General features: G+C 44.6%; 1 protein-coding gene across 2 annotated transcripts in view; it reads left to right on the forward strand.

The window, feature by feature from the left end:
* MNT (MAX network transcriptional repressor) overlaps nucleotides 1-25286 on the forward strand; it is a 64213-nt gene that overhangs the window by 13092 nt on the left and 25835 nt on the right. For both annotated transcript variants that reach the window (XM_067538019.1, XM_067538018.1), the window contains 3 exons: nucleotides 8971-9544; nucleotides 12545-12586; nucleotides 13252-13363. In XM_067538019.1, coding sequence (XP_067394120.1) covers nucleotides 8971-9544; nucleotides 12545-12586; nucleotides 13252-13363 — 728 coding nt within the window. The remainder of the gene's footprint in view (nucleotides 1-8970; nucleotides 9545-12544; nucleotides 12587-13251; nucleotides 13364-25286) is intronic.

The raw sequence follows: 25286 nt of genomic DNA on the forward strand, positions 1-25286 counted from the left end.
TATTTCAGCCATCAGTTTCAAAGTGCTTTAAAGAGAAAGATAAATATCATTAGCCCCATGTTACTGATGGGGAAAACTGAGGTGTAGGAAAGGTAGAGTGATTTTGGCCAAGGTCACACAGCAGGTTGAAGGTAGAGAGCCAGGGATAAAATCTAGGTCTCTTGGTTCCCAGTTCAGTGGAGAGTAAAGGGGTGAATAGTTGGGATCGGGTCAGGTCGGAAAATGTCTCAACCCTCTTGGGCTCGGGTGGGGTCAGCTGGGCTTGAGTCCAGGGTAGGTTTAAAAATTAGGCCTGAGCAGAGCTGTAGTCCAGTGCTCTGTTGACTGTAATAGACCCTGACTTAATAGGCTCTTATTACTATGATCCTTATACGTTCAGGAGATGGATCTTGAACTATCAGCTGGGGCAGGGGGAGCAGGAAAGAAATGCAGCTAAAGAGAAATGTATTCAGTGGGATGGGAGATGGGAGGGAGAAGTTGGGATTGGGTTTTGTCATTTTTATCTGAACTACCAAAACTCAGGAATGCCTACTCATTCCATCTCCTCTTCAGACCTGTATCCAGGCGCACACGTGCCACTGACTGTCTCCCAGCTATCCTCTACCTTCATGCTAACAGGGAACCACTGACTGAGGGGGGGTTGGCCTCCAACATCACTGACCGTGCATGTTCCTATTGTCAGTTTCTCATCCCCCAGTCCCTCTCTCCACAGTCTGGGATCTGCACAAGCAGGAAATAGTCTTCACACTTCAGATAGCTTATTTGTAATTGCCTTGTCCTGCCATTTTGCAAATGCAACTTAGAGTGGCCTCGGTGGATGATGAGAATGAGGATGTGACGTGCATTATGAATATTATTTATTTTACAATGGTAATCCAAAGATATTGTGCTGCTTTTGAAGTCTAAGACCCTAATGTGAAAAAAACAGTTTCCTCCCTGTCCTTTCTTTGTCAAAGTTTCTCTTCTTTTTCTATTCCTGACCGGGGAACTCCCACCAGAAAGATCAAATCAAAGCATGTATTCAGTTCAGATCTCAATTGTTTGTAGCTACAGCATTGTCCACCGTACATCTGGTTATTGCTTCAGCCCACTTGGAATGCTGGGATAGGTGATGTTTGCTGTAATAAAACCCGCCTATGTTAGCGCTGCACTAAAACATGAAATGAGAAAAATGCACCGCTACAGCTGGTCTTTAAAAGATGAGCTAAGATCCATTTCTAGCACAGCTCAACAGGATTTATCTGTTCCATTTCCCCCAGTCCTACCTAATGAAGCAACCAAACTGCATGGAAAGGAATCCTGTGTTTAATAAACAGTGATTTAGCTTGTTGTTCAGTATACACTACTAACCTTCCTATGGAGGGGCTTGTTTACACACACACGTGAAACAGAGTATCATCTCCAGTTAACAGTAAAAGGAGAAATTTTCAAAGGTATACGGGGCAGTTAGACATCCGACCCCCATTAAAATCCTATGGGATTTTACCTTTAAAAATCTAGTCCAAATTCCCTTAGCCTCTTTTAGAAATCCCAGCTAATATGCACATATGTGGACATAAACAACATGATTTACAGTATGAAATGTTAGGTCATCCCAGTGAATATTTATTCAGAGGTAGAAGCAGAAGAGTTAAACACCTTGTGACCTGTCCCCTACCCATTTAAACTGGTGTAAATCAGGAGTAATTCCATTGAATCACGCTGATGTAAAGCCAGTGTGAGGTCAGTCAGAGCTTCTGTTTAACAAGTACAAGTTAATATAGTAATTTTCGAGTGTACTAAGCTATGTGAAGTATTAGATGGTTCAAATGTACACTGAAATGTGTCAGTACGTTGGACCTGGTTCTCCTCACGTTTCCTCCAGTGTAACTATTGACTCCAGTGAGTTCTGATTTAAACCAAGAGAATTAGGCCCAATCCATAACTGCGTGTGGAGTTAAGAAATGTTATCTTTAAATTTTTCAGCATAATTATAAAGCATACTTATAAAAAAGATGACTGATTTTGCAGAGGCAGATGCTCTTTACATCTGGATTATGCATGTTGACAGTCAGTCCAGTTAGGAAAACTAAGAACAACAGGGATCCTTCAAATTCTCCTCTGGCAAAACGTGTTTTATTGGAAGGCCACAGCCTGCTCCCTCAATGGCCTTCTGACAACGGCTGCTCCTGACGAGTGGTAGCAGGAGGTCTATGTCACAGAACTAGTACTTGTGATTACTAGTTGAAGGGGGAGGCATTAGACTTAAACCCAGCAGATTATTAGATAACGGAGATAGAGTCCCTGACACTGTGTGCTCCTGAACCATGTAGGCTTTAAAATAACACCAGTCCATTGGTCAGAGAGTGTTGAGCCCGCCTCCTCTATCCTTGTGTGACTTGGTTTGCTGTCCCTTCTGTTTCTCTTGCTGCTAGCTCAGCTGTCCTCTCCTCTATTATGTGCAGCCGCTGTAGTTGGGTTGGCAACTGAAATCTTCTGTTCACACAACACACACCACTTGAGCAGTGGAAGTGAAAGTTTCCCCATGCCAGCGGGCCTCCTTCGTGACCTAGAGAGACTCCTCGGATGAGAGGGGAATTCAGCTGTCATGATCCACTCAGACCTTGTTCTCTGCTTGCTAAGAATGTCAAAAAGGGGGTGACAATTCTGAGGGTGAATTTTGGGATGCTGGCCCCTGTTCAGCAATCTGTGTGGGCCAAAAACACAGGTGACTTGTGTGTGAATGTTGAAAACATCACGTGTCTGACATATTGGATTTGTATGACATCATATCCTGGCTTGTAGGTGAACTAATATGAAAGTGGCCCTTTATGTGTATCTGTGGACTGTAACACAAGAGATACAGTACGCCATTTGCGTCTATATCTGTGCATATGAAACAGATGAGAAAAGCTTGCCTGAAACCACCCAAGTTATTTCATATAGACCAATGGTTCTCAACTAGGAGTATGTGTACCGCTGGGGTACGAAAAGGTCTTCCCGGGGGTACATTAACTCATCTCGATATTTGCCTAGTTTTACAACAGGCTACATAAAAAGCACTAGCAAAATCAGTACAAACAAAAAATTTCATACCATGACTTGTTTATACTGCTCTGAACACTGAAATGTAAGTACAATATTTATGTTCCAGTTGATTTATTTGATAATTACACGGTAAAAATGAGAAAGTAAGCCATTTTTCTGTAACAGTGTGCTGTGACCCCTTTGTATTTTTATGTCCAACTTTGTAACCATGTAGTTTTTAAGTGAGGTGAAACTTTAGGTACACCAGACAAATCAGACTCCTGAAAGGGGCACGGTAGTCTGGAAGGGTTGAGAGCCACTGTAATAGACTACTAAAGATCTCTCAGAGGGTCGTCTTAAAATCACAGAATCGTAGAAATGTAGGGCCAGAAGGGACTTCAAGAGGTCATCCAGTCCATCCTCTCACAGTGAGGCAGACAAGTGTTTGTCTGACCTGTTCTTAAAATCCTCCAATGATGGGGTTTCCACTATCTCCCTAGGTAATCTGTTTCAGTGCTTAACTATCCTTGGATATCTAACCTGAATCTCCTTGTTGCAAACCAAACTGATTGCTTCTCATCCTACCCTCAGGAGACATGGAGAATGATTGATCCCCAGCTTCTTTATAACAAGGTTTTACATATTTGAAGACTGTTATCTCTAAGCTAAACATGCCCATTTCTTTCAACCTTTCCTCACAGGTCATGTTTTGTAAGCCTCTTATCATTTTTGTTGCTCTCCTCTGAACTCTGTCCAGTTTGCTCACCACTTTCTTGAAGTGTGGTGCCCTGAACTGGATAAAATACTCCAGCTGGGATCTCACCAGTTAGGCACAGGTATAAAACTGGAAAGGATGTCTGGGCAGGTTTGATGGGTCTACAAGCCCTGCTTCCACCCCACAGAATCAGCTTCACAGAGGTATAACGTGTAATTGAGAGAGATGTCTTAGGCACATTCTCTCTCTTTGCATTTTCAGGAGCAGATGTCAGTTCAGTTCCTTGGTGTTTATGAACAAGTCAGGTCATTGATCTACTGGTGTCAAATTTGGGCTAAAACATCCTTGAAATGAATCCTGTAGCACAAGGGAGCCCAACTTTCGTGATGTCAAAGGTGGCTTGTCAGGAGCCTGAGGGCTCTACCTACTTTCCAGATGCATTGACTGAAGTATTTCGGAGCAGGAGTACGTGTCTGTAACCTCACTTTCCTGCACTCTTCTCTTCCTGGATGAATTAAAATCGCTCATTGTATGAATTTCACTGACAACACTGATCTGTACGTTGATTAACATTGTCCTTGTCACAACGCAAGGGCAGCCGCAGGCCATATTCTGGGCTCTTACACTATGGTTATCCTGACTTAAATACCAGGAGCCAGGACAGACATCATTCATCATTGACTTCAGTTGAGTTATCCCAGGGATGAATTTGGCTTCAGGTTTTACCAGCCCTAACCAGACATGCAGTAGGTCCAGGAGTTTCTGTTATCAGACCCCCCGTAAGACCAGGTTTTTACCTTCTTACACCTAGTCAGAGGTTCTCTGTCCATCCCTCACAGGCAGTAAAATCTGGCACTGGTGACACACCCCTTGCCTCTGTGAAGCTCTGATGCTGGAGTTCCTGCTCAAACATGCAAATAGAAAACAAGTAGTCATCAGGTCACCCGGATCGAATTTCCTCTTGCATGTTCTGTGCCAGGGCCATCCTGTTGGCTTTGGCTGTAAACCAGGCAGCAAATTAGAGCAAAAGAATTGCAGACAAAGGGCTTTTATTTATTAGTTCTTAATGTTGTTCCGTTGAAATGAATCAGTCTGAAATGGTTGGTAACTCAGATTTAAAATCATTTACAACAGTGGATTCCTGCTGGTGGGTTTTTGCCATTACATCTTCCTTTTTAAAAAAAAAAAAAAAAAAAAAAAAAAGTCGATATCATTTCCCCAATATAGCTTATATTAGAGAAGGCCAGAATCAAGCCTGTCACCCTAATCCAAACACTCCCTTTGGGGACATCCAGATCCCAACTTCACCACCGGCCTTGATTTCTGAAACAGGCTGAATCCAAACGCTGCATATGAATGTCCCGCGACCTTGGGAAAGTCCAGATCACATGTGAAACTCCTTCCAAGCCATGGATATTTACATGCCTTCCACCCAAAGTGCCCCTGTCTCACTGAAAGGGTTGGAAACCTAGCCCTAATTTTCTAGCTTGATCCAGATGTTGCCATCAGCTTTTCTAGATGCTGGAGCGTACTGAACCGAGTCCTTGACCCAGTCTGTGGTCTGGTTGGGTTTATGGTTCGCTTGTTACTGCAGCTGAGAAATGAACCAGTATTCTCAGGGTTCCTAGGACACAGCTGTAATAGGGGAGTAAAAAGGAGGCTTCTTTCCCTCCTCTGCCTCAGCCAGTAGGACCCATGCTGAGCTGCCCCCAGCTGGAATTTGCTCATTGCCTATTTTAGTGCCTGCTGCAGTTCTCTTCCTTCTGAGTTTTGTATCCTCTCTCTGAAATGCACTGGGCCAGAGTCTGCTTTCAGTTACTCTGCTGCAAGTCTGCTTAATTCCAGGCAGGTTTGTGCCAATTTATCTGAGCGCAGAATTGGACCTGAATACTTTTCTTCTGTGAGTGGGTGGGAGGAAATACCCTGGCTCGTGTCAGACAGCGAGCATGCGTGCATGTTGGAATGGGGCAAAGGTTCTTTGAGAATCTGGAAGAAACATTTTACCCCCCTCCCCCTTTCCCACTTTCCCAGCGAATCAACTTAACTAATGCAAAAACTTTTGTTTTTAACTGAGGGAAAAACAGCCTTGAAGTGGAACTGAGCTTTCAGCATTGTGTACGTGAAAAGGATTGTTTGGTTGTGTGTGGTGGAAGATTGTTTGGTTTGGGTTGTTTTGTTTAACATTTATTTATTTATTCCCTTAGGGGAACAGTTTTATCAATGGTGTTCCTGTCTCTCTCTCCTGCAAAAGGGAGATCCCCCAATTATATGTAGGTTGCTGTGGGTTTGTTTAATTTGACTACTCTTCCCATGTGCTGTGCTGGCCAGCGTATTATGAGGAAAGGGGTTATCAGAGGACTGGGGTGGACAATAAAGGAGTTGCATTGCATTTTACATAAAGCCTGTGATGTGATGTATGTATTTTTGTGGTGGATGAGGACCAGTTGAAGATTAGATGTTTTGGGTTCATTATTGAGTCATAAAGTCTGTTCGGATTTACAGTCCACAGTAACTAAATTAATTCAGTGGAGTTACTCTGGATTTACATCAAGGGCATAACATTATTTACATTGTGGTAGCACCCTAGACGCCTCAGCTGAGAGCAGGGACCCATTGTGGTGGGCTCTGTACACACAGATGGTGAGAGATGGTCACAGTCCAAGGAGCTTGCACTCTAAACTGACCCAGTCAGGAGAAGTATCTTGCCCAAGGTAATACAGCAAATTAGTGCCAGAGCCAGGAATAGAATGCAGGTTTCCTGCCTCCTGGGGCAGGGCAGGGCAGGGCCTGCACCACTGGACCACGCTTGATGTTATCACAGCTAGCTTCAGGAGGGGAAGATACCAACCCTGCTAAAATAAGCAAATGGTGCGGCCCTTGCTCAGAATCCGCCTTTTTCTGGTGTTACAAGCCTCCCTAAATTTCCATCCTGTTTTGCTGCTGCTGTTTAGAGGAAGGTAGCTTTTTTTTTTTTTTTTTTTTTTTTTTGAAAAAGGGTGTGTGTGGGTGTGTGCTGGTGTGCAGTGTAAATATCTCCATTGAATCAGATACCTTGTGCTTCAGAGTACAAGACAACCAATAGTTTCTCCTGTGGACAGTTGATTTGACCATTGTGGATGCTTCTTGCATCTTCCTCTGAAGTCTTTGGTACGAGCCACTGTCAGAGACAGGGTACCAGACTAGCTGTACCACTGGTCGGGTCCAGCATGGCAATTCCTTTGTTTCTGAGTATTTGTAGGTCATTAAGGGGGAAGAGAGGTCATTGGTACACAGATGCAGCCAATGGACCAGACTCAAGGTGTAACTCCATGACTGCAGTCACCCATTAAAACGTGAGGGCGACGGGTTATCTGCCTGTTTCAAAGGAGTGAGTTTGTTTTCTAGACGTGTGATTTAAAGCCAGGAGGTGTCTAGATGCCAAGGCTGTCTGTGTCATAGAATTGTATAAATAAATTTCACTTGTGCCATATTTTCACAATCAAAGCCAGAGACCTGGGATGGATTTAATGAAGTTTATTTTGCTAGTCATACAGATTTCATTTACCGTGTCTGGTGGTGTAAAAACACACATGGGCACATGCATGTCAAAGTTAAGTTAAAGGGCTGGACTGTAATGCACAGTGACAAAGAACTGACAGTTTCACAGCAGAGTAAGTGTTGGTTTCAGTGGAATTCCTCCTCACTGAGGGTCTTGCGCAGCCATGGACTTTAGGGTTGCTGGATAAGGCTTAGCACAGATGTAAATCCAAAAGTTTCTCAGGCTCAAGAAATCGTTTCTGTCCTGAACTCACCCCAGTGAGACCAATTTGAACCACATGCCCATTGTTTATATTACACAGCCTTTGGATGTGCTGGCTCACATCTGTGTGAATTCAAAGAGAGGGACCCGTCTCTGCAGTGTTGGCCTGTCTCTCAGACACAGGGATCTACTTAGGGAGACGAATTTGAAATGAATTTTGTAAGCTAGAAACTGGCATTGGCTCTGCTCTCTTTGGGCCTGATCTTGCACCCATTGAAATCAATAGGAGTTTTGTCATTGCAGATTCAACAGTTGCAGGATTGGGTCCTTTTAAAGACATTCAACAGCCCTTTGCCTGTTTATAAATGAACAAGGAAGAATTGGAAAAGTTTGCTGTGGATTGAATTCTGCTGCTGTAAATTAAGCTACAGGAGTTTCTTTCTAGAAGTACACGGGCGTACAGAGCTTGTTGGATACAGGGAAAGGATTCTCTAGAAATGAACTATATTGAGGGGTCGATACAAATGGCCTACTTAAAATTGTGTCAAGGCATTTGGAAGCCGGGTCCAGAGCTTCCTTTTTCTAAAGTTTCCTTGGTGCTTTTGTTACTGGTTTGGGGTTTTTTTTTTCATTATGAAATGTTAAGAACAAGCTGCTGGGAACCAATGGGTTAAAATAAATGCACTTCATTTTTATTCATGCGAAGACTCCAAATTTGTAACCACCGTTCAGAGGTATTTGGAACTGAGGTTTAGCTTTGGACCTGCCTTCTCTAGCTCAGGGTATAAGATAATAGCCATGAGGGCCAAAAGGTATTCCCTGTCCCACCCACTATATATGTTCTTGCACAACTAGGTAGGCCTGTTGTGAAAGAGTTTTTATCATTACGAACCAGGGATAAGGCCACTACTGGAGGCAAGATGCAGATCTTTATGGTCTGTTGGTCTTGTCGGGTATGGGAAGTTCTGCCCAAACTTTGGGATGGGAAAATTGGGCCAGGACATCTTTCTCTCTGCAGCCCCGCTGCCTGAGACAGTAGGAGGAGGATTATCTAGCGGTAAGTTTCTTTTCTGCCAGATCTGGTCTCTGTGCTGCTAGGGAGAGCAGTGGTTGGTTTGTCATTGAATGTGTGCAGGACCCTAAAAACTCAGGGTTAACAAGCAGTCCCTTCAGTTTCTTGTGCTGAAGGCCTGGTTCTGAAGGCAGCACATGTTATATTTTAATAATCTATGCTTGAATAATGGGAAAATGTAGGGAGAGAGCAACATGATCCGATGGCTAGATTGCAGGACTGGGAATCAAGAGACCTAGCCTCTGTTCCTCGCTCTGCACTGACTTACTGCGTGGCCTCGGGCAAGCCATTTAATCTCTCTGGGCCTCAGTTTCCCCATCAGCAAAAGGGGTGGGAACTGATACTTCCCAGCTCTGTAAAGAGACCTAAAGATGGAAAACACGGTGTCAAGGCAATGTGCTGTTAGTCACTGTTGGTGCTTTTTTGTTTCTTTTACAGAAGAAAATGAAAAGCACGAAAAGCTCCGCCTAGAAAGAGAACAAGAGCAGAAGAAGGCCAGCGTCCAAAGGGTTAACAATGCCATCCACCTGGAGGAGCCTAGGAACGAAATCCCAGCAGTGCCCATCTCTCCCCCGGCGCCAGCTCCTCCTCCTCCTCCGCCTCCACCCCTAGCAGCCCCCATATCAGTCATTCCCATTCCCGTTGTCACTAGCCCTCCACATCAAGCAGCCCAAACCACTCTGTCCCCTCCGCTCATACAGCGCCGCCAGCCTCTCATCAGCAAGGAAGTGTCATCGGTTGCACCTGTTATACAGAGACCCTCCGGCCCACTTCTTCCCGATGTCAAGGCGGCTACGCCCCCTTCAGGTAGCCCCAAGCAGTTGCAGCAGTATGCGGCTCCCGTGCTGGCCATCTCTCAGCATCACATGGTCCAGCAGCCAATCCCACCCCAGCCTCAGCCGCACCAACCACTGCAGCAGCAGCAGCAGGCCCCGCCGCAGCAGCTCAATGCTTTTAAGCTGATGCCGGCTGAAGATGCCAAACCAAATGAACAGAAGAAGAGACCTGGAGGGTGAGTCCCCAGAAACGCTTAAAGCCTTTTACAAAAGACAGTCATGTTGCCGCGATGTAGGATCTTTGGGGAGCTCGCGAGAGAAAGGAAATGGAAGAGGAGTGGGTGGGGGAGGAGGGGAGGCTCTTTTGAATAGCGCGTCGAATCTGAGACCCCCGCGGCTTGGCGGAGGATTCTCCGACCGTATCCGCACTCAGGTCACAACCATGCAGACTCTGGGAGTGTTTCAGAGATTTGAGGTTTTAGCTTGGTTTTCTCTGAATAGCGCACAGGGTTTTGTCCGACCCCATACTGTATTCTAACACAGTTCTCAGACTACCTCTCTGATCCCTCTCTGTAATGGTGCTCAGGCAAAAAACCTGTCCCTGATCACTAGGGAAACCATGCGTGGGCCCTGCTAACAACAGCCCTGTTTAAACTGGATTGTCATTGGGGCAGGATCCCAGTGCAGACAGCATCTTCATTATTTCTTTAGTGCAATGATCATTTTAAATACTGAATTAAATGAAAGGTGAGCACCTGCTTCACAAAGAAGGAATGCCCTTTTCTCGGATGTGCAGACACTAGCAGAGCAAACCTGCCCATGTATAGCTGTGGTGGATGAGTTCTTTGAGGTTGGTATCTCGGTTCAAGAATTAAAGGGGGAACTTTTTTGTCAAGACAAAATTATTTATAACCGGTAACTGAAGTCCTCTCTTTAGCCAGATAACAGGTATAGCACAGGTAAAGGCTCTGCAAGCCGCTCTTACGCTGTCCTGCCAAGCTGTCTCAATCCCGGCCTGGAGAGAGACCAGCTTTAGGGGTGTGATGGCATTTGGTCTCTATTGTCCATTCAGCCTTCAATGCCTCTGCTGAAATTGTAACAAGGATGCCAGAAGTGATGCTGGCCTTTTTGATGTGTATGGCTGCTCGCCAAGAACTGGATTGGCACCAGGCAACAAAAAGTGACATTGTCTTTTGCTCATTACCAAACTGAGCTGGATTTGTATCTCTAGTCAAGAGGTTCAAAGCTCCAGCGTCCTTTGTCTACATCCTGTGCTCTCCAGTCCCCTCTGCCTCCGATCTCAGCATTGCTCTCATGCGACTGCTAAAACAACAAGAGTGAAGGGCTGTGAATTCTGCTCGTTTGTGGAGAGAGAGTGCCTGGCATTGCTGAACAACAGCTTCCATGCCTTGGCTGACTAAGGAGTGGTATTGACCCACCGCCAAGAGGGAATCTCATCTCGTTCGCCTCAGCCAAAAGGATAATACTGCACTATGGTGTCTTGAGAGCAGAGGAGGGGCAGTAAGGAGTAGAGAAGATTAAAGGATCCGTAGTGTCTTTTGGGGATGCAGAGATTTCTGTCCTCCACCTGCTTTCCTAGGAAGAGGGATGGAAAAGAGTCTAATCAGGAAGCTAAGAAGAAGATGGTATTTTTTCTCCTCCAAGTATGATTATAATTCCAGCTAGGGAGGTTATGATCTTTTGCGCCCGATTATCAAAAATGCCACTTGCTACCAGGGTTGCTTGTGAAAAAAAGATTGCTCATACAAATGGCTAGTTAAGATGCGTTACTGGTCATTTGCGCTCAAGCAAATACATGGTCTGTGCAATTCCAGTGATTACGCTTCCTTAATAAGTGAGCAATTGGGTGCCTGAGTTTTGGGAACAAGCCCTAAGTGTTTCGGGGTGTTTTTTGTGTGGAACTAGTTCTATTTTTGCGGGATGGGAAAAGTGCTGCTTCAAAACCAATTACCAAAGCCTCGGTCCCTGGATCGGTCTGTAGACTCTGCTTGTTGTAGGTAGCAATCTCTAGACTTGCACCCATTATTCCTGGAGGGTTCTAAGAATATACATTCGACAATTTGGCTTCAAACATGATGTGCTTGTTTCCAGGACAACAGAACTATTAAGTTTTGCACTCCATACAAGGCTTGCCTGGATCTCAGAGCGTCTACCATACACTGAGCAAGCCGACTTGTAAATGCTACCCTGTTTAATGCATGTGTGTCAGACACCTCAAGATCCATGCTGTGTTCTCCCCAGAACTGCTTGTCCAGACACATGTACAGGGAGAGATGTTTTATTCAGCTCATAAATGTTTCATGGGAAAATGCCCTTGGCTATTTATTTTTAATTGATTGAATAATTTTAGCCCTTATAAAAAGAAATGACCCCACTTTCAGCGTATTTTTAATCTAAGGTAAATAATTTTGTAGGGACTGTATGGAAGCAGTCTGTCCCTGAGCTCTCACAGTCTAATAATATACCATAGAATCTGAACACCTGAGATAAGTTGTAGTAAGGTGGAGGTGACAATTGTGAATTCATTCTGAGAGAAGTTTTTCTCTTTCTGTTTTTATAAAAATCTTGAGCACTGGCCCCCCCTTACTGCCTTTCTTGGACAGTGCCTGGAGAATTCTGTGTTCCTTGATTACATTATTTCATATTTACATTTGGTTACATTATTTCAGTTACAGCAGAAAACTAAAAGCTTTAAAGTAGGCCTGCCAAGTAGCATATGTTTTAGTTTATAATTGCATAACTCCCACTCCGATTGGTGGGTGGGCATGGATTAGAAATGGGCTTGAAGTCTGGCTCCAAACACTGTGTCAGAGCCTGGATACTATAGTGATTAGCACTGTATAGATACCTAAAATTCACACTAATGTAAATACCTCTGAGCTTTGCATCTTGTCTCCTCTCTAATGTATATACCTAATATACTAACTGGAATCTATATGTACTTAGTATACAGTATATACATTATATATTGTGTATGTGTATGAGATATGTATGAGTGTATTTATAATATTTATATATATAGTATAGATCATATAATAGGGCTATACTACATATACAAATAATATATTATAAAAATTCTCATTTCTGAACATTTTTCTAACCGTCTTTAAAATCTCCCCCTATATCTCAGATACACACACTGCTGAAAGCTCAAGTTGAATGGACATAGTTCTAAACCTGCCACTGAGTTTATCTTTGTTCTGTTTGGGTTACAGGGTTGGGACCAGGGAAGTACATAATAAATTGGAGAAGAACAGGTGCGTAGAAAGCCAGATTTTTGTTTATTGTAACACCCTTTCTTTTGCTTGTAGCTATACTTGTTTTTCTAGAAAGACTTGAAAGAAATGTGTAGTGACTTTAATTAATCTTATATTATCCAGTTTCCTTTTAGCTGACCCTTGTCTCTGTTGCTTCCTAATATGTTTTACTTACTATCTAATTGCATTACAATAACCTGCAAAGCCCTAATCCAGCAAAACACGTCAGCACATGCATATTATTATTATTGCTTATCATCAAGTAGTAGTACCTAGAGGCCTCACCTGAGATCAGGGCCCCACTGTATTGCAAATATATAGTAAGAAACAATCCCTGTCTCAAAGATCTTGCAATCTAAGTAAGACAAAAAAGTGGTGAGAGGGAAAACAGAGGCACAGAGAGTTGACGGGATTTACCTAAGATCACACAACCATTCATTGGCAAAACTGGGAATAGCATCCAGGTCTGATACACTCTAGTGCAGTAACCTATCCATTGGACCATGCTGGCTCTGTTTTAAGAGTGCAAGTAATCCCACTGACTGCTACTCACATACTTAAGTGCTTTGCTGGATCAGGGCCCAAATCAAGTCCCAGTCCTCAATCAAATCACCTTTTGGTTTATGCTCCCTCAAACTGATGTGCAACTCATGTTGTTTCTTCAGACGGGCACATTTGAAAGAATGCTTTGAGACGTTAAAACGCAGCATCCCCACCGTAGATGACAAGAAGACCTCAAACCTCAGCGTTCTAAGGAGTGCCTTGCGATACATTCAGGTATGGCCTTTGTGCAACCGATTATTACTCCTGGCTGCTGATTCTAGAATGCTTTACCTGATGGAGCCAAAATCCAGTATTACGGTGTGTTGTTGGTTTTTGGGTTTTTTTAAAGTTTTTGTTTTCCTCTTTGGTTTTATTCTTTTGCTTTCAATACTTACAGAGGTAAAAGGAACGGGGAAAGTCTCCTTAATTTGTAGTTGAGTCATTTGTAACTTGTCAGACTTTCAGCATCACTACCACCCTGGGTAAACCAAACTCCTGTTGTCAGAAACTCCTAGTTAACCAAAAGTCATTCACGTCCATGAGAGCCATGCACTTGGGGTAAAATTTCACTCTGGTGCACTGGGCCCCCACAAGGCCAGTGCAACACTTAAACCTGATTTTAGGGGATGTAAGTGGTGTATAACCCTGGTGCTGGTCCTCTACACAGATGTGAATTGGACCCTTCATGCATTTTTTCCCCCGAATACCCAAAACACTAGTATTTTTTGTGACGGTTTTGAATGTCTCCAAAACTTTTCGGGAAAACAGGGCTGTGCTGCGTATGTTTTGTATTCTGGGGCAGAGTACAGCAGGACCCTTGAGCCACCGACCTGGAAGCTCTGAGTGGTGGTGATGCGGGAGTACGTCAGTGAGAGATAAGGATAAAATTCAGCCCTGGTATAAGCAGGCCTAACCCATGTTGAAATCAGAGCACAAGTGTTTATGAATGTTTATAGCTCTGTTTCGCCCAAGTGTGGCACTGTCTGAGGACAGAAAGCTGTCGTTCATATGGATTTCTCTGTAGACACCAAGCATCTTTTCCTTATTTAATGGGTTGTCAGAGTGGTTAATGGTGGCACGGTAATTAAAAAGAAATTCCCAACATTATGCCTTGTGATTGCAAAGTTACCGGAAGGGTGAGTTAAAACCGGCTTTGTTATTTAAGATGGGTGTTTGCTAAATATCTGTACATGTGGTATCTTGTTGCTTATTTTTAGAGGTGCTAAGCACCCACAGCTGCCAGTGAATTCACCTGGAGATCCAGGTGCTCAGCAATTGCTCTCAAACTCTCTGGATGAGGCCATTACTCATCGCTTGGCTTTCTTATCAGCCTTGCTCAATTTTTGTTTTTTTGTTTTGGTTTTTGCCAAGAGGGATGCCTTCAATGGTGGAGGTGGGGGGGTGGGGAGGGGGCAGCGTGGAAACCAGACAAATGTAAGTGGTACCCAGCTCCTAAAGGATGTGCAAACAAAAGGAGAGTAGAGCTGTGTTCCTGAGAGAGGTCATTTCTGGAGATGCAATCATTTTACAGCTAATGGGCATCAGAAAAGTTATGAGCCTTTCATCTGATTTCCAAAGCAGGTTGCTGTCAGTAAGAAGCTGAGCTTCCATTAGCGCTAACAGAGACAGAGTGATCTGATCGCCTACTCTTACATTTGGGAGTCGAGTCCGAAGTCACGATGTCACGAACAGAGACGTCTCTGGCGTTGTTAGCTGACACTCTATGAATATTGATACAAGTGCAGATCTGTCCCTGTGCAGACTCTGTTCACAAGCAGAATTTTTATGCTGTGCCTCTGAAATGCAGCTTAAAATTCTATTGAAGATGTCATTGGGGATGACTGGTTCTCTCTGTCTCGGTAGTCTAGATCCATCATAAAATACCTCAAGGGTGAGGAACAGTGTGTACAGTCAGATCTGTACATTGCTAAGAATTAAGCTCTTGCACTAGTTATAGCAGAGCATTTTCCTGGTGATGGAGCTGTTTGTAAGAGGAGGATACAAGTTTCCATTCAGTTAATGAAATATGTGATCGTGTCCTTAAATGCCTAGGAAGCATAATCTGCATTTAGGATAGTTCAAAATGTGAGCATTGACTCAGAAGATAAATGTGCCTCCCTTGAGTTTCCCCCATGTGGTATCTGCTTCAATTTTATCTCTGAATTGCCTCCCCTTTTCTCATCCATTCTTCACTTAGTAGACTGTCATTATTTGTGCAGACCTGAGTGGCAACTGAAACTGAAATGATGCTGGGTTTACAGCAGCCCGGTTGCCTTTGATAAATATCTTGGGAGCTGTGTACTGTTCGTGGGGCCTGGGGAAAAATGCATACCTATGCATTCATCTGTACACCCACTGATTGGAACTGAAAGGCATGTCAGGGTAGTATATAGTTGCAGCATACATAGTCATTCAGTCAAGTGAAAAATGCAAAAATCAAGGCCTTTTAATGTTGTTGTTTTGATTCCAGGCTATTACAAAAATGGCTCTGCACTAAAGTACATCTTCATATAATTATCCCCATTCATCCTTCCATTAAGTTCACAATGCACATTGTGGTATCAGAGCTTTCAGGGTGCCTGCTGTTAATTTCTTCCTATTGTAAAAGCTACTTTTTGTCTTGGAAATTATAAGCACAGAAAAAAGGAAGAGAATACGAAAGGGTTAGAAAACAGCGCAGCAGCTTCCTTTTCCCTTCTGATTCAAGAATGATCACATCAGCTTTCCTCTAGTGAAGTCTTTGGTCTTGTGTTGGTAGGTTTAGGTCAGATTGAGCATTCTGCAGCATGGGGAATGAAAATGTAACTGGGAAGTTGACCAAGCCAGGTGTTGAGGTATTAAATAGCAATACTTTAAGCCTCTCCAGTTTCAGTCTTGTCTCTGAAATATATCCAGTGTTTCAACAAGCCCACAATACCAGTGATAACCTCATCACTGCATTTTACAACACCCTCAGTGAACCCTGCCGTAGGAGATAGGCCTGAGTTGCCATCTGCATAAATCCAAATGCAGTGGGTAAGCTGAGGCTAAGTTCTCTCCCCATAAATCCCATGGCTCACAATATGAGGAAGCACTGAGAAAAGAAACGGGGGTGGTTTCCTCTCAGAAGTGCAGTGCAGTACTGTCAGAGATTGCATGAAGATCTTCACAAACCCACCTGAACAGCAGGCTTTGACTAGTCCAGAGAATGAGGGAGCAGCAGGCTTTGACTAGAGAATGAGGGCTCTTTACTTTTCCCAGCAAAACGAGCATGCCATTGACTTCAGGGGAGAAGGATTGGGCTTTGTTGTCCAAGTCCTGTCCCACCTGCATTCTGTTCACACATGGCTCTAAATTTAACTGAGCTGTTGCTGTTTCAGTTTCACGGTGCAAGGTTGGGAAGGTTATGGGGTGTGGATGTCTATCCCCCAGCCACTGTGGAGCCCCGCACCGTGGGGACTACATCCGTGGTAATGCAGGCCAGGGGCCAGGGCTGGGGGAAGGTGCATTACAAGTGGATCTACACATAGCGGGCGCACAGTGGTTGTAGATGCTTTTGCTGATTGTCATAGCATTGTGACAGGGAGATGTCACAGTCCTTGTACTCCGCGTTTTTGCAAACTAAGAACGGCCATACTGGATCGGACCAAAGGTCCATCTAGCCCAGTATCCTGTCTTCTGACAGTGGCCAATGCCTGGTGCTCCAGAGAGAATGAACAGAGCAGGCAATCATCGAGTGATTCATCCTGTCACCCATTCCCAGCTTCTGGCAAACAGAAGGGCTGAGGAATAAGGACAAAAGTGCCAACCGTGATTGCCAGTGTGCTTCCGTTCATGCATTACTGTTGCTAACAGGACTGGTTAGCTGCTCTTACTATCCTGGTGAATAATTTCTATCTTTTGAATTTTTGTGGTGCAGAGAGGAAGATGGGCAGTTCTGTGCCTCCCTTTCAGAAAACCCTTCTATAGTCAGATTCATATGTCACTAAGAATTAAGACTTTGCTGTGCTGATTATAAGAAAGCATTTTACAGTGGATGGATTCAGCAGGGCTAGTTGGAAGCTGTCTATTTTCTATATAAAAGATTTAATTTAGTCATATTTTGGGCATGGAAGGAATAATATGTTTATTTCTCCCCCCCACACCCTCCCCCAAAAATTAGTTGTCTCTGGTAGCCCTTCCCTCGCTTTCTTCTCCCCATTTCAGTCCCCAAAGACAAGACCAATAGAGCAGAAAGGTACCCCAACAATCCTGCCTCTGAAGCCTCACGGTAGTTATGTGAAAGAAGGAACTTCTCTCCATTCCTGGCTAAGTCTGTGTCTGTAAGTCTGATCAAGGGCAATGAGGAAGTGAAGCTAACTAATTGATGTTGGCACTAAGGAGGCAGAGGGTGGAGTTGATTTTTAAAGAGACACCAGTGATGCAGCAGGTGGCACTTTTTTCATTGAGTCACTGGTGAACCCGAGTTCCAGCATGGTGTCAGGGGACAGCAAACAGGTGCCCCTGCCTTCTTCAGAGTGAGACCTGAAACGAAGGCCCCAGCTAGGTGTGGTCATTAAGGATCCCAAGGCCTTTTTCCTAGGAAAGCACTGATCAGTTATAATCAGAGTGACTTCCCTTCCCAAAATCCCCATGACTTTTCCCCTGTGGAATTCCTCCTCGCCCCTGCTAACTATTTCAGCTCTGTTAGTCCTGCTGCGTGCATTGGGTGCCTACTGCGGTGTCAGGGAGCTAGCTGCCTTCCTCCACTTTCAGCTGGATAGTTTTCACTTCCTCTCCTAGAGGGCCATGCTGTCTGGGCTCCATTAAGGAGCTGAGAGGTGGGTCGCCGTGCTTGAGTCTCAAGCCCAACGTGCTCTGCCAATTTGGAGCAGGGAGATGAGAGGAAATGGCCCCGATTCTGTACCCGCTGCCGGCACGTCCGTGTCAGGGGCTGCAGGGAGCTGGGCGGGGGCGCAGGCGGCTTGAAGCCCGTCTCCAGGACCCAGGTTCAGCGCCGTAGCCAGGAGCCCCCTGGCTGGGAGTCCGAGCGGGGGGGGCCAAAGCCAGCCTGATTGGGGGGGGGGGGGGCGGGGGGGGACTTCCCGGCCGGTGGCCTCCGGAAGGGCCCGATCCTGATCCCGCAGCCGGCGCTGCTCGGCCTCCGCCTGGGGCGGGCGGGGAGGCGCGTCCAGGCTGCAGCGCCGCTCAGCTCGCGGGGGCGGGGCGGGGCGAGCTCGCGCCACCAGCGAGGCCGGCCCCGCCTGCCGGAGGAGCCGGGCGCGCCCGGCTGCTGCTGATGGCGGCGAAGGTCGCGGTGACCGCCCCGCCCCCCACCCCCTCTTCCGGCTCGGCCCGGCCCCGCCCCGCCCCCCCGCCAGCGGCAGCCGCCACGTGTGCAGCGAGCACGTGGCCCGGCCCGTGACGTCACCGGGGCGGCCCCGCCCCGGCCGGGTCCGGGAGGCGCGAGCTGCAACCTGCAAAGCCGGAGGGGGGGCGGACGGGGACACAGACAGACAGACAGACAGACAGGCTCTTTACAGGAGATCCCTGCAGAGCGTTTCCTTTGGGGGTTGGGTGTGTGCACACACACACACACACACAGGATCCCCGCCGAGCATTTGCTTTGCGGGTTGGGTGTGGACACACGCAAGCACACAGACACACACACACAGACACACACACTGCCCCATATACAGATTATTCAAAACCGGGGGGAGGGGAAAAAACCAACCAACCAACCCAATTTCGCTTTGGCTAAGGAGAGGAAACGGGTCGGCTTCACTTTTAAGTCAGTTTCATGCCTTCAGGCGGCAGGGCAGGGTTTGGGTTGCAGAGGGCTCCCAGGCGGGGGGCCACCTTCAAGCGGGCAGGGTCCGGTGAGCTCCCCCTTCCCTAGCTTCTCTTCTGTGCCTTCAATGTCAAAGGTAGAGTCAGGAATACATGTCCCCCCGCAAACCCCCTTGGCCATCCTCTTGGCTTTTTGCCAGGTATCTATGTATGATTGTTGTTTGCAACTATCTTTTTAAAAAGATTACCTCCCCTTCCCCCAAAATACAATGTGGGACCCAGAGAATTATGAAGGGTGTTCACATCCACTGATAGAGGTGAAAAAGTGGCACTGTGTTGTTACATGTAGACGGTGCCTTCGCTGCAGAAAACCAAACCAAACCAGGTGTGTTTACATCAAGATCACTATCTTGGTGTAAAAAGCTCAGTGGAGTTTTTACCTCGATTAGCTACATCCAGGTAAAAATTAGATTCCAATATAGGATTGAGCCTAGCTGTAAAAATTACCTATGCTTTGTCTCAACTAGGATTTATTAAATTTGTTAGTCTTTAAAGTGCTACAGGACTCTCCTTGTTTTTACATCAAGTTAGTTACCTTGAGTTAACCCTCCCCCCTTTTTTTTTCCCTCGCAGTGAACACATAGCTTGAGTGAATGTGCCTACGTAGCTGGTACAAACCGTGGATTTACCTAATGCTGTCTGAGTCTGTCACAAATTCGTTTTCTCTGTTCCTCTATTCCCCTTCCCCTACCAGCTCTCCTCTCTTCCGTCCAGTTCCTGAGTACCACAGGTAACACCCAGACTCCCAGCACATCTCCCTTAACAAATTTGACACTTATCTGTTTCCCTCCATTGTGGCACAGGATTTATGCAAAGTAGAGTTAAAAGGAGCAAGATTATAATTCTCGACACAGCCAAATAGTTCAGCACAAGAGTGAGGGACTTCTATCTCTGTCCTTCCCTCCTCCTCACCCCCCAAAAAAACAACAACAACAACAAAAAACCTTATTATAAAACTAATCCCTCTCAAAAAAAGTGAACTTTGCCAGTTCTGAAGCTGTAGTTAGTTAGCTGATGCTATGTGCCCTCCAGGAGTGTAATGTGCTAATTTTGAAGCATCTTTTCTGGCAAAAGACTATTTTGCCCTTTCATTCCAGCTGGAACTCCTTGGAAACAAGCCTATTTGTTTCCTTGGCTGGATTTAAATCTTTGTGTCTGCGTCACATCAGATAAATCAGAAAGTGAAATTCCGAGCGTCCCATGTAGCTGTCATTTTAATTTTTTCTTCAAGTTGGGTTTGTGATCTGCAACAATAAATGAGGATTTCTGCAATTAAACAAATTATTGCACAAAGGAAATTAGGCTGAACGCAGTTGGAAGTTAATAATCTTTTTAAATAAACCTCCAGGGAATGTATCTGTTGTGCTGCAAACCCGCTTGCTTCAGTGCTTTCAGTGGGAGGGATTATGCTCTATTGGTTAGAGCAGCTGACTGGGCCTCAGGATTCTTTTATTATAGCCCAGACTCTGACACTCATTTGCTGTGCAAACACTTGATCTTTCTGTACCACAGTTTACTTAGCTGTAAAATAGGGATAATAATTCTCAACTCATACAGGTGTTGTGAGGTTTAATATATGTAAAATGCTTTGAGGTACTGTGATAAAAAAGGCTTTGGAGAGAGTAGTAGTATTGTTTATTTAGGATATTCTTTTGGTCAGAACAGTGGGCCAGATCCTCAGCATAACTGCATTGAAGCTGACGGAGAGCTAATGAGAGTAAGCTCCCTTCTTTCAAAAATTGGATTTCACTCTCTCTAGTCCACCCCCAGGAAACACTGTAAGCATCTGAGCTGGGGTATATTTGAGGCCCTTAAACCAGGTTACGTTTCTCTTCTATTTGTGTTCTTGAACTGGGCTCATCACCATCATCATATCTGAACACTTTCCAGTTTCAGAGGTTATTTTCTACTGCATGTTAGTTTAAAACAAGATCCAAGTGATTAGCTCGCCGGGTAACATCAGGGCATCAGGACCGTCAGAATCAGACTGAGCAGTGGCTACAGATTGAGCCAAAGCTTGACAGATTTCAGAGTCCCACTGCGCAAGCCCTATTTATTGGCCAAAGCTTTCCCACTCCAACCAAAGTCCAGTGCCAACTAACTAACAATGTGCTTACAAAAAATAAAACCAAGCTGAGCTTCCCAGAACCTGCAGGGGCAGAGAGCAAAATCCCACTGTGAGGTCTGTAATGGACAAGGACATGCAGATGTAAATTACCATGTTCAGTGCTTAGATATTATAATGGTGGGTGCTATAAAAATGCCTTAGATAGATAAATATTAAGGATCAGGCAAACCATGGGAACATTTTCTGTCAGAGGGAATTGGCCTAGTTTATTATTCACAAAAGCTGTCTGCTAGCCCTGCTTCCTGCACCTGATTTTATATAGAGAAGCCATCTAACAATCTAACAGATGGAAAATTGTGGAATGCACTGTCAATACTAAATCATGATCTAACTGCTATATTTTGTTCTGGAACGGAGCAAAGGGGAGAAGGTTAGGAGTTACTTGGGACAGATGGAAAGTCAGGAGTTAAATTCTGCCCTGACTTCTGCCAATGAAGTCAGTGGGCTTGTACAGGGACTAAACTGGCAGAGAATTTGCCTCCTAGTCCTATGTATCCATATGATCATCAGTTGAATTTTTGTTGCGGAAGGTGACTTTTAAAAAAATATCATTTTGGTTATAGCCATATATGTTTGGGATGTTGTCTAAATGATTTCCTAAGAAAGCACTCTTCAAAGTAAAGGCCTGATTCAATAGAACTGCTCGTGTGGGCAGGAGCTGGCCCTAATGCTCTGACCTTTGGGTCACTTGGATTCTAAACCAGCTGACTAGAGAGGTATTTTTTTCCCCTTTTCCAAAATAAAATTAAAATAACCTTAGCCTTTATGAAATGTTCTTTCAGTCCAGTTCCCCAGGGGTGAGAGGTCACATCAGAAATTCCACTCACCTCCAGTTGGGAATAACTGGCTCTCAGAGAAGCCAAGCATTACATGGATAGAAACACTCTTGCACCCTAGCATGAGTTTCTCCCAAATCCTGGTTGAATTAAATTGGCAGGGCATTGGGGGAGGAGCTTGCACTGCAGCTGCCCAGGTGATGTTCTGTACTGAGATTAAAATAGCAGTGAAGACACGGCAACTCAGCACAGGTTAGCTGCCCGAATTCATACTGGTGAACCAACTGAAATATTGTCTCCACCCTAAAATGAGAGACAACCAGTGTGGTTTCCATAAAGGTCGGTCTACAATCCATGCTTATATGTACCTTGCGGAATGTGTTCGGAAAACTGCTAGAGAGACAAAAGGACGTTAACGTGTTTATAGACTTTGCAGCCATTTTTGACTCAGATCATCAGTCAGCACTATGGTTACTGCTCTCTCTGTCTGGGGCACCTGAGGATTTAGTGGGCCTACTGATGCTGATGGCAGATGGTAATGACCACACATGGGTGAATAGTTTTGTCAGTCTGGGTAGAGAGCTGGCAGCAGGAGGTTCTACAACCAAAGAAGAAAATGACTGCGATGGAGAAGTCATGTCCAGTGTGTAGAAGGAAGGTATAGTTCTACTGAAGATTTACAGAGCTGAGATCAAGGGAAGTAGAGTACGAGGTCAGTCACAAATGAGGTGGGAAGATGCAATTTTGAGGGATTTAAAAAGTCTGTATCCTCCCATACTGACTCTTGACAAAGGGAGACAATTTGCAAGGGACCATTTGAGATGGAAATCCATTCTACATGATAACATGGCCATATTATAGCCAGGTAAATCTACTGCTGCCAGACTCCCCTCTAGATTTTAACTCCAGCTGCTAACCAAAATTAAAAGCTGAGTTTTTATGTCTTCACTGCTATTTTAAGCCAAGTTAAGAACATACCTTTTTTTTCAGTGTAGACCAATGCACGTGTGTCTGAATGAAACAATCAACTGCAGTTTCCATGGCTATCAATCTGACTCCTTTCACAGGAGCTGAATTCACACAAAAATGGAATTATAGTTTAATTGAGCTAACTGGAATCTCTTTAGATTCCCAAATTAATCTAGTGTATTGTTCAAACCCAAACAAACATCATATCACAGAACCTTGACATCAGCTCACCTTATGGCTGTCCAGAGCAATATTACTATCCCTCATCATCTGCAAATACTTTGAAGTTAAAGCAAGAAAGAAAGTTCATAGGTTTATGTATGTATGACTGTCACTCGTATTTAAGTATGACTAAGACTGGAAATCAGTTTCCGTGTGCCGGGGTCAGGAGATGTGCCTGGGCGCGTTGGTGTCTACGTTCCCTCCTACTGTTGGCCAAGGCGATGTGATGATATTCCGTTGCACGTTCTGCTTTCTTCATAGCTTGCCTGTCATAGGTCATATCCTCCCAGATCACTAAGTCCAGTCTGGCAGACTGTATGTGCCACTTGATGCAATCCTTGTAGTGGAGTTTGGGGTGGCCAATCTTCTTACTGCCTTTTCTAAATTCACTGTACAGGCGATTGTTATCCATATGTATGACATGGCCTACCCAGGTCATTTGTCTTCGCACTAGCATGGCGGCCAGCCGTAGTACTTCATTGTTGGTGATTTTGTCAAACCATTTGTTACCCATTATGCCAAGTAGGTGATGTTGTTGCAGGCAGTTAAGTTTTTGGATGTGGCGATGATAAAGGGGGCAGGTCTCTTAACGAATATAATAGACAAAGGAGCACAGCTGCTCTGTAAACTTGGCATTTTGTGGACACTTTGACCGCTGGTCTTGTCCAAAATTTGAGGCAACTGACTTTAAGCGTGCTGAAAGTTTGTTATCAATGTTGGTGTTGTCGGTAATTGTGCTACCTAGGTAGCAGAAGGACTTAATGTTTAATTAGCAGCCATTCAGTTTTATTTCTGGTGGTGGTGGAAGTAATGGGATTCTGCCAGGACATGGTTGATTCAGGATTTCTGTTTTCTTTACGTTAATACAAAGACCAAAAAGGGATACAAATGGGCAAAGGAATTCAGCAAATGTTGCAGGTCATTCTCGGAAAGGATGACAAATGCTGAGTCATCGATATACAGTAGATCCTTTATTTCACTTTGCTGGGATTTACTTTTAGCCTTGAATCATTGGAAGTTTAGAAGCCTGCCATCGAATTGAGTTGTTCAAGTGACATCTGTGTTGGTAGCACGTACAGTGACTTCCAGTGCTCTGGCCAAGAACAAAGTAAATAATGTAGGTCTTATTATCAAAGCGAAGGATCACTTGTTTGATCCATCAGAAGATTGACTCTATCTTTATATACGGGAAGGATATAATCCTGCAGTAAAGGACGTGTCTTGACAGATTTTGGTCCAGTGTATAAGGCAGCAGATGTTGGTTTTATTCCCAGCATTACCATTGACTTTTGTGTGATGTTAGGCAAGTTGCTTTATCTTTCTGTGCTTTGTTTCCTGTTTGTCTTTGCTATTTAGATTTGTAAGTTCTTCAGACCAGGGACATCTGTTACTATTTCACGAGGTGCAGAAGATCTGTCATGAATCAGTTTGTCCATGTTAATTAGTAATGGTCAGAATGCTGGTTTTAGTTTTTTACTTTGGTAACGAGATTAGAGCTAATTCCAACCAAACCTCTCTCGTATTTTTAATGTGGTAAAAAATTACTTGCCGTAATAATTGGTTCACCTAAAATGATGCAAGTTACCCATCCACAGTAGTGAGCAGCAGCGAAACTGACTACCTGAGGGCAAATCAGTACAAATATAATCCAAATGATGTTAAACTAATGCAGTTAAAAAACATTAGTCCACGGTCTTTTTGCTGATCTTGACAATGGTGTCTCCCCAGCCCTCTCATTGACATCAGATGACATGGGGGATCTTTTTGCTTAGTGGCACGTGAATTTGCTGAAGGCCCCATAGCTTAGCTCTTCCCATGTATGTGGGTTTTCCAGTTGATACCACAACACCTTTTGTTTTAATTTACAGTTAATACAACCTAATCAGAGCTTAGATACAATGGCACTGTATAAGGGATTCATCCCAACACAGTGCGGAGGACCAGCACAAAGCCTGTGCACCACTTTACGTCCCATTGAAATGCTCAAACTAGGGCTTAAATGGTGCATAGACATTGTGCATGGGTGAAATTCACACCGCATGCCTATGGGCTTCATCCTGCATCACTGAAGTAAATGGAAGTTTTGTCACTGACTTCAGTGAGAGCTGGGTCAGGCCCTACAACAGATAATCCCCCCTGTGTTTGACTAGCACTGCAAGCCATCTTTATCCCTGCAGCAGTATATACAGGGAACCCCAGCTGCACCAGGTCTGAATTTGACCTCACCTCTATTGTTCTCCTATAATGAACCAAA

This window comes from Emydura macquarii, unplaced genomic scaffold (genome assembly GCF_026122565.2).
Source record: "Emydura macquarii macquarii isolate MOO-44397 ecotype Brisbane River unplaced genomic scaffold, CSIRO-AGI_Emac_v2 contig_450, whole genome shotgun sequence".
NCBI classification, from domain to species: domain Eukaryota; kingdom Metazoa; phylum Chordata; order Testudines; family Chelidae; genus Emydura; species Emydura macquarii.